The 18,310-nt window shown below is 37.5% G+C and overlaps 1 protein-coding gene across 1 annotated transcript in view; it reads right to left on the bottom strand.

The window, feature by feature from the left end:
- SMC1B (structural maintenance of chromosomes 1B) overlaps positions 1 to 18,216 on the bottom strand; it is a 37,077-nt gene extending 18,861 nt beyond the window's left edge. The window contains 14 exon segments of the mRNA XM_086610765.1: positions 172 to 309; positions 932 to 1,078; positions 2,097 to 2,276; positions 4,507 to 4,692; positions 7,571 to 7,778; positions 8,807 to 8,889; positions 10,929 to 11,069; positions 12,692 to 12,950; positions 13,493 to 13,731; positions 14,091 to 14,132; positions 14,134 to 14,295; positions 15,416 to 15,524; positions 16,091 to 16,283; positions 18,108 to 18,216. Of these exon segments, the coding sequence (XP_086466891.1) occupies positions 172 to 309; positions 932 to 1,078; positions 2,097 to 2,276; positions 4,507 to 4,692; positions 7,571 to 7,778; positions 8,807 to 8,889; positions 10,929 to 11,069; positions 12,692 to 12,950; positions 13,493 to 13,731; positions 14,091 to 14,132; positions 14,134 to 14,295; positions 15,416 to 15,524; positions 16,091 to 16,283; positions 18,108 to 18,216 (2,196 nt within the window).
- Between the last annotated feature and the right edge of the window lie 94 nt (positions 18,217 to 18,310).

Genomic DNA, 18,310 nt, shown 5'->3' with positions numbered 1-18,310 from the left:
TTAGTTTTTTATATTTTATTAATTCCTCAGTCATAACTGCTGTATGTAAAACAAACTGAATTAAAAAACTACGTAAGGAAGTAGCATTTACTTCACTGCTAATTAAAGCTTGGGCAAAAAAAACCCACAACAATTATTAAACATGCACATTACAAAGGCTTAGTACTACACCGTGTAGAGATTAGCGAGATGTTTCTTTTTAATGAGCTCTAATTCACTCTGTGAATATTTAAGTCGTGTCTGAATTCCATGGCATTGAGCATGCAATTGCTTCAAGTCAGCCTCCTTACGTTTGATCTTCATTAAGTCCTAGAAAAATATTACAATGGAAGAAAAAGCATTTTAAACAAAAGCTGACTTATTTGCAAAATTACTCATTTTTCAGATTTACGCACTACATAAAGCTAGCCTCACTAACATAGGACTCATCCCAAGTAAATGCTTATGGCATTGGTCATATTCAATAGTCATTTTGTAACAAATTTATTTCTCAAACGAAAGCACATGCTTGCAAATTCCTAAATTCCTACTCAATCCCTTCTCCGAAATAACTAGAGGTATGACAAATTGTTTTACACTGGCACGTTTTGGTTCGTGCAGATATCTTCATGCTGACAGAATGTATGACCTTTTTCACTAAAAGTCTTCATGTACTCTGAACAACAGCTCTTTTTCCTTGAAGGAACTTGTATCAACAGTGTTGTCCTGGTTCTCCACCTCTGTGATAATGTGAGCCAACCCACCAGCTAAGGACAAAGACCCACAGCTGACTAATTAGAAGAGGATAAACAGCTGCTACATCCTGTCTACATCTTCTAGAAGTTTTGAAAATCAACTTTTTAGAAAATCGTCTTTCCATAGCTGAATTAAATTATATAAAACTTCTACTTCTTTATGCCTTTTGCAGTTGAGTGCTTTATAAGAGACTTGCCTTTAACTCATTAATCAAGCTATCTCTTCTTTCTTTCATTTTATTCATTTCCTTATCATCCCAGCACCTAGCTTTCAACCTTAAATCACTTGATCCTCCAGAAATCACTCCAGATTTCAAAAATAAAGTTCCATCAAGAGCCACTGTCTGTAAGGAAAAAAAACAAACAAGTTAAAAACAAATAAATCTGAACACAAAGCAGCCAAAATATCCTATGAACTTAGTGCACCAAGATATCATAGTTAAACAAGCAACAACCACATTTTAGTTGGACTCCCATTTTTTTTTTCCTGTTCCAAATCTGCTAAAATGAGACAAGAGCCATAAAAAAGTCTGTTCTTTCTTGGCGCTATTCACATCTTGTTATTATTGCAACTGATCAGAAAGGGAAGTGAAATTGTGTCATTTCCTTCTATTTAGGAAATTACTACAAGGCATTTACATATACACTGGCAACTTAGACAGTAACGTCTGGCTCAGTAGAGCCAACCAAGCAACGTGATAATGGAGTGAAGGAAAACGGTTCATTTGTAAACAGAAATTGTAAATTTTTAGTAAAGAATGTTTTTTTGTGACTTAACTGGATTCCAAGTAAACATGATTTCACACTCACCTTCAACTTAAAGCTGTTTTAATCAAGATTTTTAAAAGGTTTACTCAGTGCACAGACAGGCTCTACGGACTGTGACAGCAACAGAGATATGGACAAGAAGAAAGAACTGCAGGAAGAGACAGAGAAGCTTCCAGTCCTCAACACAGTCTACATCTACAACTACGAGATTCTGTCAGATATATTGAAGAATTTTTGAAAGCATTTATTCACAGAAAAGCTAGCAAGATCAAGTTTGTATTTTTAAATCGGACAGCTTTACAAACAGGATTATCCCTCCTTCCTCTTCCTCCTCTTCATGAGGACGACCATACCAAGAAACATATTTGGACACTATTGTCTAATTTGCCTCCTTTCCCAGGAAATCACTTTAACATATTACCACAGAGAGGAAAATCTAACCATGTGAAATATCTGGGTGTTGATTTGTGTGGGAATAGACTAGACAGCATTTATCTGCAATACTTCATGGGATGTTTATAGACGAATTATTTAAATGGCATCAAATACAAAACTGCAATGAAAAAACATACGCAACAAAACTCAGTTTCTTACTTTCAGCCTCACTGGTCCATCAAACGCTATTTGTTTCGCTTCTTTAACTGTTTCACAGATCAGGCCATTCCCACTCACAAACTGAATCACTTTTTTTAGTGGAGCAAACGGAGTTTGAACAACATCCACCATCATTTTAGCTCCTTTTATCTCTCTCAACTTTTCGTTGATTGGTTTAACCTGTAACACAAACAAGCAGTGTTTAGAATCCATGTTGTAACAGCAAAGCACATCCAAATCTGAGTGGCCTGGAAATAGGACATACAAATCTAGAGAATAGGGATCTCGGTCACTATGAGACTAGGAACAGATTGTTTTCACATTCTTTGTATGCTACAGTCCTTAAATCTGTATAACTCATTTCACTGTGCATGGAATACAAGCACACTGATGCATGTAGCATGGGGAATAAACAAGAACAAAGATCTGCATGCAGTTGCAGGGCTACAATCTTCTTGGGATCATGGAGACAGGGTGGGATCGCTCCCACAACTGGAGTGCCGCAATGCAAAGACAGAGGCTCCTTAGGAAGGACAGGCTGGGAAGATGAGGAGATGGAGCTGCCCTGTGTGTGAGAAAACAGCTAGAATGCATGGAGCTTTGCCTTCAGACAGATGAGCCAACTGAGAGCTCATGGATAAGGACTGAAGAAAGAACAGGTAGAGGTAACATTGTAGTGAGGTCTGCTACAGGCTGCCTGACCAGGAAGAACAAGTAGATGAGGTTTTCTACAGACAGCTACAAGCAGCAACACACTCATTGGCCCTGGTCCTCACAGGGGACTTGAGCCATCCAAATATCTGCTACAGGGGCAACACAGCAGCGCAGAAGCAATCCAGGTGGTTCCTGGAAAACAATGATGACGACTTCCTCACCCAAGTGACAGAGAATTCAATGAGGAAAGGTGCTCTGTTAGACCTCATACTCACAAACAAGGAGAGGCTTGCTGGGGATGGGAAGGTCAAAGGCAGCCCCCTGGCTGCAACAAGCATGAGATAGGAGAGTTCAGGATCTTGAGAGGAGGGTGCAGGGCAAAAGGTAAGCTCACAACTGTAGTCTTCAGGAGAACAGACTTTGGCCTTTTCAAACATCTGCTTGGTAGAGTCCCATGGGATAAGGCCCCAGAGTGAAGAATGGCTCAAGAATGCTGATTATTATTCGAATACCACCTCCTCCAGCCAGAGCTATCATCCCAATGAGCAGCAAGTCAGACAAAAACGCCAAGAGGCCTGCATGGATAAATAAGGAGCTCTTGGCAAAACTCGAACATGAAAAGGAAGTATACAGAAGATGGAAGCATGATGGAAGCATGCAAATACGGGGTTAGGTAAGCCAAAGCCCAACTGGAATTGAATCTGGCAAGAGATATCTAAGAAACGGCTCCTGTAACTACACAGGTGCTAAAAGGAAGACTAGGGAAAATGTGAGCCTGCTGCTGAATGAGGCTGGGGACCTGGTGACACAGGATATGGGAGAGACTTGGGTAATGAATTCCTTCTTAAGTCTTTACTAGCTTCCCAGGTTCCAGAGACCAGAGGGGAAAGTCTGGAACAAGGGAGATGAACCCTTGATGGAAGGGGATCAGGGAAGGGAATGCTTAAGCACACTGGACAGAAATCCATGAGCCCTGATGTGATGCAGCCACCAGTCCAGAAGGAGCTGGCTGATGTCATTGTAAGGCCACGCTCAATAATCTTTGAACAAGTGTCAAGAACTCTTGTGTTCAAAAAGGAGCAAGAAACTACAGCCCTGATCTCTGGGAAAGCGATGGAGCAACTTATTCTAGAAACCATTTCCAGGCATACGAACAACAAGAAAGTCTCAGAAGAGTAGGCAGCACGGGTTCACCAAGGCGGTCATGTTTGACCAGCCTGACAGCCTTCTACAATGAAATGACTGAACCGGTAGATGAGGGGAGAGCAGTGGCTACTGTCTAGACAGACTTCAATAAATCTTTCAACACTGTCTCCCATAAGATCCTCATAGAGAAGCTGACGAAATAAGGGCTGGATGAACAGACAGTGAGGTGGACTGAAAACAGACAGGCCCACAGGGTGGTGATTGGTGGCACAAAGTCTAGTTGGAGGCCAGTAACTAGCCATGTCAATACTAAGACCAATCCTGTTTAACATCTTCATTAACTATCTGGATGTTGGGGCAGAGTGTACCCTCAGCAAGTTTGCTGATGACATAAAATGAGGAGGAATGGCCGATATGCCAGACAGTCATGCTACCATCCAGAGGGACCTCAACAGGCTGGAGAAATGGGCCAACAGCAACTCATGAAGTTCACCTCGAAAGTGTTTTGCCTTGACACTTAAGCCTATTTTAGTTAAGCTTAGATGAGCCAATATCAAGATTCATAAGTGTATTAACTTGCTGATGATAGGGAAAAGAAAAACGTACTTACATCAAGGTAATCCAAAGCAAGAAAAGTTTCAGGTTCAGCTCGTTCTTGTTTTAGGAACCGAATGCAATCTCTTGCCGTTTTTTCAGTGGCAACAACAATGGCAGTCATGTATTTGCTGAATACCTTGGTAACAGCAAGCTGATATTTTTTATGAATAGGATGACACAAGTCGAGCAGTCTTCCAAACTGAAGATAAAAAAACGTGGGGAAATATCAATATGTTACTTTAGACCGCAAATAATATTTCTGCATACAAGATACTGAAGTAACAAGAAGAATGTGTTATGTATCTACAGAGATAGATACTGAGCTGCAGTCTCTTACGATAGCTGTACATCAGAAAAAATAGAAATTGTAGTAGTCAATCCAAATAGCAATGTATGCCTCCAAAATCTGAAAGGATTTCATTTTTTCCCCTCAAGTTACAGTTACATATCTCCATGTTTTACTTACAACCTCTGGCATACACTTCTAGAAGTATGACAGAGTGACAATAGCAAAGTTAGCATCATTTTTGGAGAGAAACAAAGTACCTAACACACAACAAGATCTTTGAATGACAATAAGGCCTTAAATAAAAGAGAAATGTTATCTGGCAAATGGTAGCAAGAGACACAGTATTCCAGTTTCAACCCAAAAAGGAAGTATCGGCTTACTTTAGTAGCATGAAAAGAATAAAACCTGCTTTTCTTGTACTGCATATTTCAAATAATCAAGCCTGTTTTTCCATGCATTGAAATAGCACCTTCATAGATAAAACTACCTAGTCCTTTGCTGTACATGCTTCATAAAGATCTTTTGTTCCATTTCTGTAATTGTGCCTACAGTTGACCTTTCCCTGAATGATTAAAGCTACTAATGCACGTTCTGAATATTATAACCTGTAAATTTATGCAAGAACAATTTTCTGCTTGCTGACATACAGCTGCTGGTGTCCTCTTGCATATCTACAGTTTTATCCTCATGAAATTTAAACAACCGAGAACACGAAAACAACTTGCAAGAGTTGTATGTGACAGGTCATCCACAGTATTGTCTCATGAATGATATAATTAAGGTAATTTCCAGTAGATCAAATCACAGCCTACTATGACATCTTTTCCTACCCTTTGCTTGACAAATGTTCTCCCTTTTCTGAAAGGCAGTAGAAGCAAGAGTCACACTCAACACCAGAAAGGTCTTTATTTAGTTTCCCAGCTTTCTCACACAGTGTAATCTACTTGGATGTTTCTATCTGCAGCTCAGACATGTAATGGTTCAGATACGCAAAACTATAAAAAGGATCTACATACTTTCAGACACAGGCATTTAAGTCCAGATGGAATGTCAGATTTCTGTGAAAACAAATATTGACAACCCAACCGAATCCGTAACAATAGCAATCTTGTGCAATAAAACCACTAATGTAGGAATGCCGTTTTGAAAATCAAATTGTAAAAACTGTAGTCAGCTGTAAAACTCGCTTTGTTGATCAGACAAATCCCCACGACACTCATACAGCAGCAATCACATTGCTGCATGGCTATTCCAGTACCTGGAATGTTCACCAACCACCACAAGCATGTTTTAACAAAAGAACAGAAGCTTTAAAACAGATGTAAGAACTAAACAGCAGTACGCCATTTTTTGCCTATGAAATCCAGAAGACCAACACTAAGATTTCCTCCAGTTCTGCTAGAGTACTTATTGGACTATCAGAAGATGAAATGTCTCAGGATGGAAGGGTCACGACACTTTAACTTGGATTGTGTTCAGTAATCTGGAATTAGTACTCAAGAGCATAAGGCACAGCTCAGAAGCAACCCTGTTGCCTCATACACTGGTGTTGGGAAAACTATTGCAGGAACAAGGGTAACAACTGAAGCAGATATCATTAAGATTTTCTGTAATGAGATAGTTTGACTCATCTAGTTTTTATTTGTTAGAACCCATCCCCCCTGTAAGCACTCTTAAATTTGCGGCTGCTGAAGGAAAACAACAGATAACATACTGAACATGAGCTCTCCCCTAAGCCAGCAAAGTATCACCAGTCTGATCCAGCTCTTTTCAATTAGGCATACAATGCAAAGACTGAGCACAGAGATATACGAATACTCTTTTTGATTTTTTGGAACACCTTGTTAACACGGATGAAAAAGTTCTGAAGAACAGTTGAAAAGCAAGTTTCTTAATCTCTTGAGGAAACAACAGGATCAGACACTTGCAAGATTCTGAGGAGATTCTGCAGAAGACGAAGAAGCAAAGAACAACTGAAAACATTTTATTTTTTATGTTCTTATGGCACCACTTGGAAGCAGACATATTTCACCTTCTAAGCATTTTTTTTTTTTTTAAAAAAAGATTTCCAGCTTGCACATCTCAACTGACTGCATATCAAAAAGGATTGATTATACTGAGACATACTCAGAGACTAACTATTCAATTGATCAGATTTATTAAAAAGTTCTTATTTGGAATGGCTTCTAATGTTGGAGTAAATATTTTCAAGTGTCAATAAAAAGATGTAAACATGCCTCATAAAACAATCAATGTCTGCTGACAATTCAGAATCAACACATAAAATACTCTTCAGTCATGCCATTAAGTAATTTAAACAAAATATGGTAACTGATAAGCAGACGGACCACTTGGTAACACAAATCGAATGCATCTATGAAAAACTGGCCTTTGGAAGAAGTATTCTTTCTGGAATAAATGGTCTAACAGCTAAACTTCCCGTTCATTTGTTCAAAATAAGTACATCAAAAATATGTTTGAGGACAGAAGAAAACAAAATCTAAAAGAAAAAGTAAATAAATTCAACACCACAAAAACCACAAGAGATAACCGCAAGTTATTCTTTGATGTAAGCAGTAATCTGTATATTTCTGGAAACCGAAAACCAATGACAGTATATGGTACTATTCTTTCAGTAATATTATTTCACCAAGTACACTCAAGCAAGCCTAAAGTTTAAAATAATATTCAAGACAGATCAATTTACTCTAGCTGCTTACTCAGTCTACAGTAGAACTCTTAAATCTTAATTCTAAAATAGGGCATTTGAATAAGGCCATTCGATTACCACAGAATCTGGATACAGCCTTTTGAGACTCTCCAGGATCTCTGCTCTCATTTGCTGACGCCTTCCTTCATGGTAATCGATTTTGGCATTCTGTAGTTCACCAACTATTTTGTTCAATTCTTCATTCACTTCAGCCATTCGTACCGTTGAACTTTCTATTTCCTCAGTTAGTGCTTCCACTTGCTGTTTTTTCTCTGCTAATGACTCACTTTAGACAGAAGCAAAAATAGGAAAGCAATTTACTATTTCATTTATCCAAGCTTTTAGCTTATAAAATTAAAGTAATTCTATGGTCACAGGCTATGAAAAATCATTAAATATTTCAAGTATCTACAAGAAGCTGCTACTTACACAAGTTGCTTTCCATAGTATAAGCTATTTTTAAGGTTTCAAAATTGAGTTCAAGTGAGAGTTTTTTGCCTGTGTAACAAGCAATCATACTGTTTTATCCTCCATCAAGAAAAGGTCTGATATTATAAAACTAAGGACTATGAATTTTCATGCAAAATTATGACTCTAAAATTTTACACACTTACCAAAGTCACTAAGGCTCTACCACACTCTACTGTAAAATTATTTTAATTAAGTAGTTGTATCCCACCAGATCACAACGGATTTGCTGCTCCCTGTCCATGGCAGAACTTCGACAGCTCCAAAACAAACAGCATTAAGCCAAAGCACACATTGCAGATGCACAGGAAAAGACAGGCAGGGAAAAAGTCTCTGGAGATCACAGACTGACCTCTTGCACAAAGCACAGGCTAATGTCAAAGTCAGTTCAAGCTGCTCAACAAAGGGTTTATATACCTTATTTCACAAAGAGCAAAAAAATCAGGTAGGAGACAAGATCCATGAAGCAAGAACTGAACTGTGCTCCTGATATCCAACGTAAGTATTAACCGCTTCCTAGAGAGGCACAACTACAGAACCGCCCTGTTCTCTGACCCAGCATTTGTACACTAACAGACCCATACCCTACCTGTAGTGACATAATTTGCACACCTACAAGAAATTAGAAGCAATTATAAAATTAGTTTCAAACAAAATATGGATGACTCATCATATTTCCTACTTTATTTTGACAGCTAAAGTAACGTAAATATTAATTAGAATTATTAAGAATTCTAGTTCTTATTAAAATTTGAAAGAATAGGAAAGAATTAGAAACCTGCTACGTTAATTTGAAAATGTATAATACACAAGAAATCCAATTAGCTTTTTATTTTTTAAACATACGTGCATATCTTGGCATATTCTTCCAACTTCTCTATTCGTTTTTTATGATCTTCTATCTGTTCCACAGTTTGTTTAATGTTTTCCTATGCAATCACAAATAGAACGTATTGAAAACAAACCAGAGGAAAACGACAGTTTTATAGCACGATATAAAGCTCTTAATTCAGAACAAGTACTGAGACTCTCTCTTCTGCTTTGCTGGTATTTCATGCTGAGGTAATAGCATCTCTTTTTCAATAGTAGATGCCAAATTGTACCATGAACAACAAAGGAAAATGATTTTATCAGGGCTATCACTGGATTTTCATGTTAAGCTACAGTTCAGAGAAAGCCTCTTCATGACAAAGAAACATGATACTATCAAATAAAACAACTTTCAATATAGTGTTAGTAAATTATAGGTGTTAAAACAATTGCTTTTCTTGGCCCAACTTTAATAGCAGCTTTTTCCTAAGAAGGACAGATAAAGAAGTTGACACAGAGGTTCCAACCCAATACAAAAGCATTGTAGTAAAAAACAAAACAGGTATTTTCAGTTACTCAAATTGAACAAAGATACATTAACTAAAGGAAATGAAAGAAAAAGAAGATATTGTTACCTACACATTTTAAGCCTTAATTTACCTTCTGAAATCCTTGTGACCCTTTGAATAGCTTTAGGGATGGAGAGTCCACAATCTCTTTGTGCACCTGCTTCAATGTTTGACTATCCTCAAGATGAAACAGTTTACCTAACAGCTATTCAGAATCTCCCACATTTTAAGTTGCACCTGTTGTCGCCTGTTCTATCACTGTGCACCTCTAGAAAGAGCATGGCTCTACCATATTCGTGCTCTCACATGAGGTAATTGCAGACAGCAATCAGGTCTCCCCTAGGCTGCACAGATCCAGTTCTCTCAGCCTCTCCTCGTAAGCCAGGTGCTCCAGCCCCAGCCAGCTCAGTGGCTCTTTGCCGGACTCACTTCAAGATGCCAGTATCTTTCTTGAACTGGGGAGCCCAGAACTGGACAGACATGCTAGACGTGGTCACACATATGCTGAATTGTGAGGAGTGACCACCAAACGACAGTACAGGTAAGCAATGCCAACTCTGAATGGTCAGACATGCATTTTAAGCACTCTCAAGTACCTCTGTTTCCTTCTCACCAGTATAATGGGATTTACAGTGTTTTAAAAGCACAAGTAATAGAATTTATTTCACTTCTAGATGTACAAGTGTTAACTTAGATATCACGGCAAGGATGACCATACATCCTCATAGATATCCAGTAAAATACAGGCTTTTCCATACAAGCAAGTTTCTATGTACAAGAATGAGGTGTCAGGAAATGCAGAACTGGTAAAGTCCCATCTGATGGATTTTTAAGTTTTCTGAACTTAACGAGTCTCCTCCAAACATTCACTTCATAACTAAACAGTGAAAAAATGCATGTTGCCTCTCTAACTTCTTAGTAGGTGACAGAACCGCAAGGTTAGCATAGTTTGGGAAAAAAAAGTAAAAAAAAAAAAATCAAAACAACTAATAGGGCAAGGTTTCCAGCAAAAGACAGATCGTCAGCTGAGCGTCTGTCCTTTCCACTTCTATCAGAAGCAACATGCGAAGTTGAACAATGTGTTGCGAAATAATTTTTTCCAAAAGAGAACATCAGGCATGGCGACCAAGTCATAGTGAAAAATGTAGATATTCGAAACGAACCTGTAAAAGGTGCGAGTATCATACAGATGTACAACAGCGGTAGGACATCTCAGAAAGAAAAACTACACTTATAAAACCAGAAACTGACTACAGTTAAGCTTTGTTCTGAATAACTGTAAGATATTACAGTTTTATTACAGTAACTGTAAGATATATATATCTTACAGTAACTGTAAGATATTACAGTATTATTATTCAAAACCAAATTCTCACTGTGGACCCACGCAACCATTCTCTGAACAAATTTAGAAGCCATTTCACTAACTTGTTCCAATATGAAAACTGAACTAACACTTGCAATGAATCTCCTTTGCTGAGGATTTGCTTATGTCAAAGCATTTAACACATTTATATAGACATTATACCAGAGAGAGGAGTAGAGAAATATTTTCTCCTTAAAACATAACTCTAGCTTGATACAAATACCTCAATTTCTTTTTTCTTCCTTCGATTAAGTTTCAGCCTTTCTTGATCTGCTTTTTCCTCCCAACGAAGTTTTTCTAGCTGTTGAGTCAGAGTAGCTACTTTCTTTCTTGCTATTTCCTTTAGCTCTTTATAGCGCTCCAACTGGACGAGTAACAGAAAAAAAGAAATTTCACTCCACTGAAACTGGGAAGACTCATGTTACAGCCTCAATTAATAATTGCTACTTTACCATAATTAAGCTTATGAAAACTACCCAGTTCTCCAGAAGACCTTTCCAGCTACTAATTGCATTATCGGAAGTTACACTTTATCAGAGAAGGATTCAACCCAAAGCTTACACTTAATAGTGCTAGCCTACTGTCTTGTTTTACACTTCTAATGACTTATTTTTCAGGAAAGTTTATAAAGTTTACAGTAGTTCACAGTTAATCTTAACACTAAGTGTTTACACAGCACAAAATTAGTGCAAGTTCTGGTATACAACTACAACATTCTCATGTTATCAATTTTTTAAAATGTGATCATGTAAAACAAACTTTTACACAATCTGCAAAGTTATGACTAACTGACCAAATGCTGTTAAAGTGCAGAGTAGGAAGTGAGGCATTGGAACAGGTTTCCCAGAGGAGTTGTGGATGTCCCATCCCTGGAAGTGTTCAAGGCCAGGTTGGCTGAGGCATTGAGCAGCCTGGTGTAGTGGAAGGTTTCCCTGCCCAGGGCAGGGAGGTTGGAACTAGATGACCTTTGAGGTCCCTTCCAAGCCGAACCATTCTATGATTCTGTAAGATTCACAAACTAAAAGAACAACTCTGCAGGTTCTCTATTAATTAATCAGAAACTCTTTTAAGGAAGAGACAGAGGAGAGAAGCTAGCATCTAGTTTTAAAAGCGTTTCCAGCCATATGGTTGCAATGATCACTGTAAATTCACATTTGAAGAAGGTAAGTTATGCAGTCCCTTCCTTCTCAAACAACTTAAAATAGCTCACAAGTGAGTGACCTCAGTTTTAGATTCTGACCTACAGTAGGACGTATGTGTACTACCAAGTCTTGTTTGTATTTTTATTGATTCTTGTTTTTTCCTAATTGAAGACATTTCTGTGCCTCAGATGACAAGCCATTTCTTAAAAATTATCCTCTTACTCTGCGACTCGACTGGATGTTTTCTATCCTACTGTCACATAATGTACCATGTGGACTTCCACGACAAAAGGAGGGGGGGGCGCGGAAAACAAACCAGAGAGGATAACCTGACCATGGGTAATTACATGTAGTTGTAATCCTAATCCACAGATAACAGTCCCTGTTTACAACCCTTCTGAAATATCCATCGTTCTCAACTTTTCACCGGAAGTTCATTGCTTCCTCTAATAAAGTACCTTCCCACATTGCTTAGAAGATGCACTTCACACCCTACAAGAGATGCTTACCATTTCCCATCTCACAATGGTGAGTTTCTAAATCTCAATGCAACTTAGATTTATTTCCCAGAAGCATTCCACATTTGGAACTTCTGTGAGATCTGACTTTCATGCCTCCTCCTTAAAGGAGACAGCCCACTCCCCCAAGAGCCTTCATCATCATTTCTCTTCATCTGCTGAAAAAGTCTCTAAGCAAAAATTACAATTTTGTTTTTGTTTGAGCTCAAAAGCCAAGAGATCATTAGGAACTACAGGTTATCGATGAAACAATGGTTTCTCTGCCATCAGTGGGGATTTTCAGACTTCACTAGTAAACAGTACTTTTGGGCCCCCTCCCAATTCACCTGACTTTCTTCCAGCTCAATATGTGCTGCTCTCTGCAGTATCTCCTCTTCAGTTTTCTTCTCAAACGCTCTCCATGCCTTCTCAATATCATTCAATTCTATCTCAAGTTCTTTTATGTTCTGCTTTTCCTTATCACAGGATTTCTCCTTGTCCCTTAGAGATTTTTTAGACATTTCTACTTTCTTGATTTGGTAGGAGGTGTTTTCCTTTGCTTTTATATAGAGAGGTCTCTGCTGAATCAGTGATGCTTCCAGAGACCTAAAAAAAAACAAAAAAAAAACACCACAACAAAACACAACACAAACCACCACACAAACCAAACCACAACAAGCAAAATAAACCAATACAAAACAACTAACCAACCCACTCCAATCAACCACAAAACACATCCAAAACAACAAAACCACACCAAAAGAAAGAACAACCACCCCCCCCACCCACATACGCAAACAAATAATCAGTTGTCAAACCAACTGACAACTGCAAGGTTACATACCCACAGGTGATTTTTTTTTTTTTTTTAATATTCACTGAAAATAGAAATTTAAATAGTGAACCATAACCTTCTAAAAAATTTAGTAGCAAACAAGAATTTATATAATGAAATTAATAACAACCTGGGCATGGTGGTGGAAGTGAAATCAATGCCTTGATAGTACTTTAGCAGACTGCTACAAACTGACTTTATGGCATTGGAATATCACCCAACTGCTTCAACAGGAAATGCACACCTGCCAAACAATTCCCAGTGTAGACTATGCTTTAACTCAACTATCAGAGAGTCTGATTGGAAAACCTACTTCATATCTCTTTCCATATGCTGTTGGTCTCTGTTTAGTGCACCAAGCACTTTTTTCTTAGCTCTAAAAGCATCTTCTGCTCTAGAAAGAGCGTCTTTCTTGATACTAGTCTCCATATTCTTTTCATCCAAACTTTTTTTCACAAAGTCAATGTTTTTTTCATTGTGATAAAGCCGGAAAAGCTGCAACTGTATCCTTTCTTCATCCAGTTCATTGATAAGCATCTGGTAATGCTCTGCCTACCAACAATAAAATTCTATTTAGGTTTATAAACAAGATTTTTAATCAGTAGCAGTTTAATTTCAAATCCAAAGTGATGTAAGATGATGTACCAGTAGCTGTAATTCCAGTAATGTGCACTAAAACTTAAAACTCAAAAATGTAAGTCAACACTTAACTATCCTGGCAAATATACACTTTCATTTATTTATATTTTATTATATGTATTGCTCTATCCTTTTACGTTATCCTAAATTATTATATACGATACCATATTGAAAAGCATACATTTATTTTTTTAAGAAAACCTGTATTTAAGTTGATAAAAGATGCAAAATCAGAGATCTTAACACGCAAAAAAGGAAAAACTTTAACTTACCTCCTCTTTCTCTATCTTTGCTTGTTTGCGTTCCGCTGCAACAGTTTTTTTTCTTGTTATAATTAAATTGTGCATCCTGTTCTGCTTCGTGCATTTTTTTCTTTTTTTGTTCATAGTCTTCAGCATATTCCCATGAATTACTAATTCGTTCAAAAAGTTGAGTTCTCTCCTTTGGCTTCTTCATTGCAATTGATTCTACTGTTCCCTAAAACAAAATTGCAAAACAATCCACCCAAAAACAACCACAGCATTGCAGATCATTATGTTGTCTATTGATGAATTTCTTCTCTATGAGAATATAGTACAGATTTATTTCCTGATATATATAAAGTTTAACAGAATTGGATGGAAATACTTGTAGGTTCAAACCCAAAGAAAAGTTTGGTACCAAAACAAGTAGCACCTAGACACCTCACCTAATTAAATGACATCACATTTTAGAATGTCAGATAGTCTATGAAAAACACCTTCGAACTAAATCTACCTGCACAAATCAGTGAGCAGTATCAGAATAAAAAAATTAAAAATCTTGTTAGCTTCTTTAAATGAACTTAAACTCATTTTCAATGAAAAATCAACTAACATACCCCCCTCTTTCAGCAAAACAGCTGAAATCAATGCACCAGAAGATTACATAACTCCTGAAGTTAATGACGCACAGGTTTTGTTCATGCATCAGCTGCTCAAATCTTCACTGATCTGAAGGAATTGCCATTTTCAGTAAAGTGTAGGAAATAAGTTTTGTGATTTCATTCTACTTGTAGAGTGGGCAAATGCCCTCATCATAGAGACTATTATCACAATAAGAATCCATACATAGGGCTTCTATAAAAGGGAATAAAAAGTTCTTCGTTGAGAATTTTTCTCAGCAACTGTAAGGAAGACAATCCTGTGCAATACACTCATCATAAGTATGTGACATTACTGACCTATATCATTAAATATTTGTGAACTAATAACCCAGTAGGGTTTTCAAACCCGCAATTTAAAAAAAAAAATCTTATAAATTTTCATTCATCTTGACTAACAGGAGTGGTTTAAGACAAAATTATCTTTTCCTATTTATAACAGTCCTAGAATTTAATACACTAAACATTTAGACGGACCTACATTTTCTTATGTACTCTGAACACCACCAAGTACTCGATTTCTTCCAGATTAGCTTCCTTCTTACCAGTGCACTCATGTACACACAAACCCCATTATTTCTATCGGTTTGAAATTAGCTAAGGGCGCCCTCTTTTCTGTCAAATAGATAACTGTTTATTCCTATGAAACAATCTGAGAAGCTTTTATGTTCTTTATGAAGTGCCTTAAATGCTCACCTGAAAAATAAGACAATTCCTAGCTTTGACAAGTATGCCTATTTTTTCAAGCTCAGATATGTAAGTAGATCGGCTGACAGATTTATCATTGAAAAGATATTCAGAGCAACTATCTGAAGGAGGAAAGAAAGAAAAAATTACTATAATAATGCCTAAAACACAAAATCAATAGAAAAAGAATAAAATCAGTGGAACAATTTAACTGAGCGATTTCCTCAAAGAATAGTTTTCAGTTATTCCTTTAGATGTTCCAATAATTTCTTTTTCCTGTATGAAAATTCTAGCTGCATACTTCCAAAAGATATTCATCAAAAGATATTATATCAAAAGGTAGATTCTTAAGTGCTCATGCCTACAGTAAGGTGTCAGACCCCATTATCTAGAGCCTACACCATCTACATATTCCAAGTGAAAAATCTACAGATTGAAGTATGAAGCAAAAAACGTGTATTAACAACTTGTTTCATTTTTAACTTTGCCTCAGTACGTTTTTTCAATTGTAACACTTGGCTATCAAAATGCCACTGAAGGACTACAGGAAGTATTGCAATACTCATGGGCTTAATGCACCCAAATATGAGAGAATATTAGGCACTGAAATTCAAAGTTGAATATTCTTGGTCTCCATTTTTCATATATGAGCCAACAGAAACTACATGCAATAGAATCTACTACATACCACGGATAACTCTTGCAAATGTTTTTTCTTCCTCATCATCTTCACAATATACTATCTTCACACTAGCTGTAGAAGAAACTGGTTTTCCAACATGTGCTCCATGAATAAGTTCTCTAACACTTTTAACTCTCAAATTAGATGTCTTTTCACACATCACAAAACTAACAGCATCCATTATGTTAGATTTTCCTTAAAAAAAACAAATTGCTTTGACATGGCAGAAATGAAAACAGGCATCTGATTAATAATTAGCTAAAAAACATATACATAAATGCAAGAGTATTAATTCTATTTCTAATTTTGTATTTCATTGAAGAGAAAAATATTGCACATAATACAGAAATAAATTTCTAAGATGTAACACACTGGCAATAGATGACAACCTTGACTGTAATAAAAATCATCACAAAACCAATTTGTTACTTATTTTGCCTTGTTGAACAAATTTTTCTTATACAGGCATCTCTAGAGGTCATTACTTAAACTCAACGAGCAATATCATAATTCTTGGTAGTTTCCTTTATATAACACAGTCACTGAGGTTTGCTACATAAGCACTCTATCACAGAACTAGAATTTTTCCACTAGAACTCCAGTGTTCTAAAAAACACAAGTCCTTTCCCAGACCCATTCACCACAGCAAAGTTCTCTGATTGTACTCCTTAGAAAAGGAATTCTCTTCATTGAATTCTCTTTTTGCTTTTCCCTTTGAGCATTGAGCACTTGTGCTCAATCATAATTGAGCACTTCTGTTGATAGCTTAATTATTTTCTGCATTCAACCTTGCTACTTTAGCAATATTTTGACTTGTTCTCCAAAATATCAGTAAAGCAAGAATACTAGGGGGAAAATATGTAAATAAAAAAAAACTCAATTCAGAGATTACACAATATTAACAATTTTTCTCCCAGTATTAATCTATAAAATATATTCAGATTTAACTGGAAGAGTACTTGGAAAAAGTATCCATAATTTTGAGACTTTTCAATAGAGAACAGTGGGGATAGGATGATAAAGAATACGATAATAATGCTAAATAATAGTCATTTACATTCACAGATCTCACTTCAATTAGATAAGGGAAGAAACAACAGGATCTAAAAATCTAAATCATTAACAGAATGGGGAAACTAAGACCGAATTCTAAGCTCGTCCTCGTGGCTCTTAGTTAGGACAGTCCTCACCTCCTACCATAGAGTTCTCTGGCAAATAAAAGATAAAATACCATTTATTGAATGAAACTTTCAGAAGAAGTGAATCAAATTTTAAAAAGTTCCAGCACCCACAGCATAACAATGTGGAGTCACATCTACAAACAAAGGCTCTTGGAGGCTAAACTACAAAGCAGTTACCATCCTGCAAAGCTACTATCTCTTTCCCAGAAGCATTTACTCACATGACAAAGACCAGACTCAAATCAAGAAGCAGCTTTCCATTACTACAGTTTACAACACAGTGTATTAAAGTAAAACCATCTTTATGTGACCTCAGTAAACTGAGCTACTAACTGGAATGGCAGAGGCAAGGTGTGCTGTTTGCAAGCCACTCATTCTACAACAGCTGGAAATAACAGAGAAGACAACTAGAAATGGAAATTATTTCAACCACCCACTTCTGTCCTGTCATGTTGGGAAAATCTTTGTTTTCAGTTGGAAGAAGCAACAGCAGACAAAGAGCCTCCAACACCTTGCTTGTGCAGCCACCTCCTCAGGTGCATGCGTGACTTTAAGCAGGCCTATAAGAGTCTTTACTTCCTCTCCACAAAGCCCTGCAACCCTACTCAACAGCCAGCTACCACCGTTCTCACCCACGCAGTGCAGCTGTAGCAGCCCAATTCCTCAGCCTGCACCTGGATCACTCCACTCACACAGCTACCGTTTCCTCCTCCTCAGGCCTGTGGTGTTCACAGAAAAGACCAGGCAAAGACTCCACAAATGAAACTTCAATCCTGGCAGCTACAGTGCAGAAGCAGCACCACCAGCTGATCCCCCCTCCGCTGCCCCAGCCTGCTACCTGATCCATTGGGCCCGATGATGCAGTTGAACTTCATGAAGGGGCCGATAACCTGCTGCCCCCGCCATGACTTGAAGTCCTTCATCACCAGCAGCTTCAGGTAACCCATCCCTGCAGCAGTGGGCAAGGAGCTGAGGCCCTCAGCCCATGAACCTCACGCCGCCTCACAAGATTTAAATAATCGAGGAGTAGATTTTACTAGT

This window comes from Tauraco erythrolophus, chromosome 4, assembly GCF_009769465.1.
Source record: "Tauraco erythrolophus isolate bTauEry1 chromosome 4, bTauEry1.pri, whole genome shotgun sequence".
Lineage (NCBI taxonomy): Eukaryota > Metazoa > Chordata > Aves > Musophagiformes > Musophagidae > Tauraco > Tauraco erythrolophus.
This window is presented reverse-complemented; position numbering and strand designations above follow the sequence as displayed.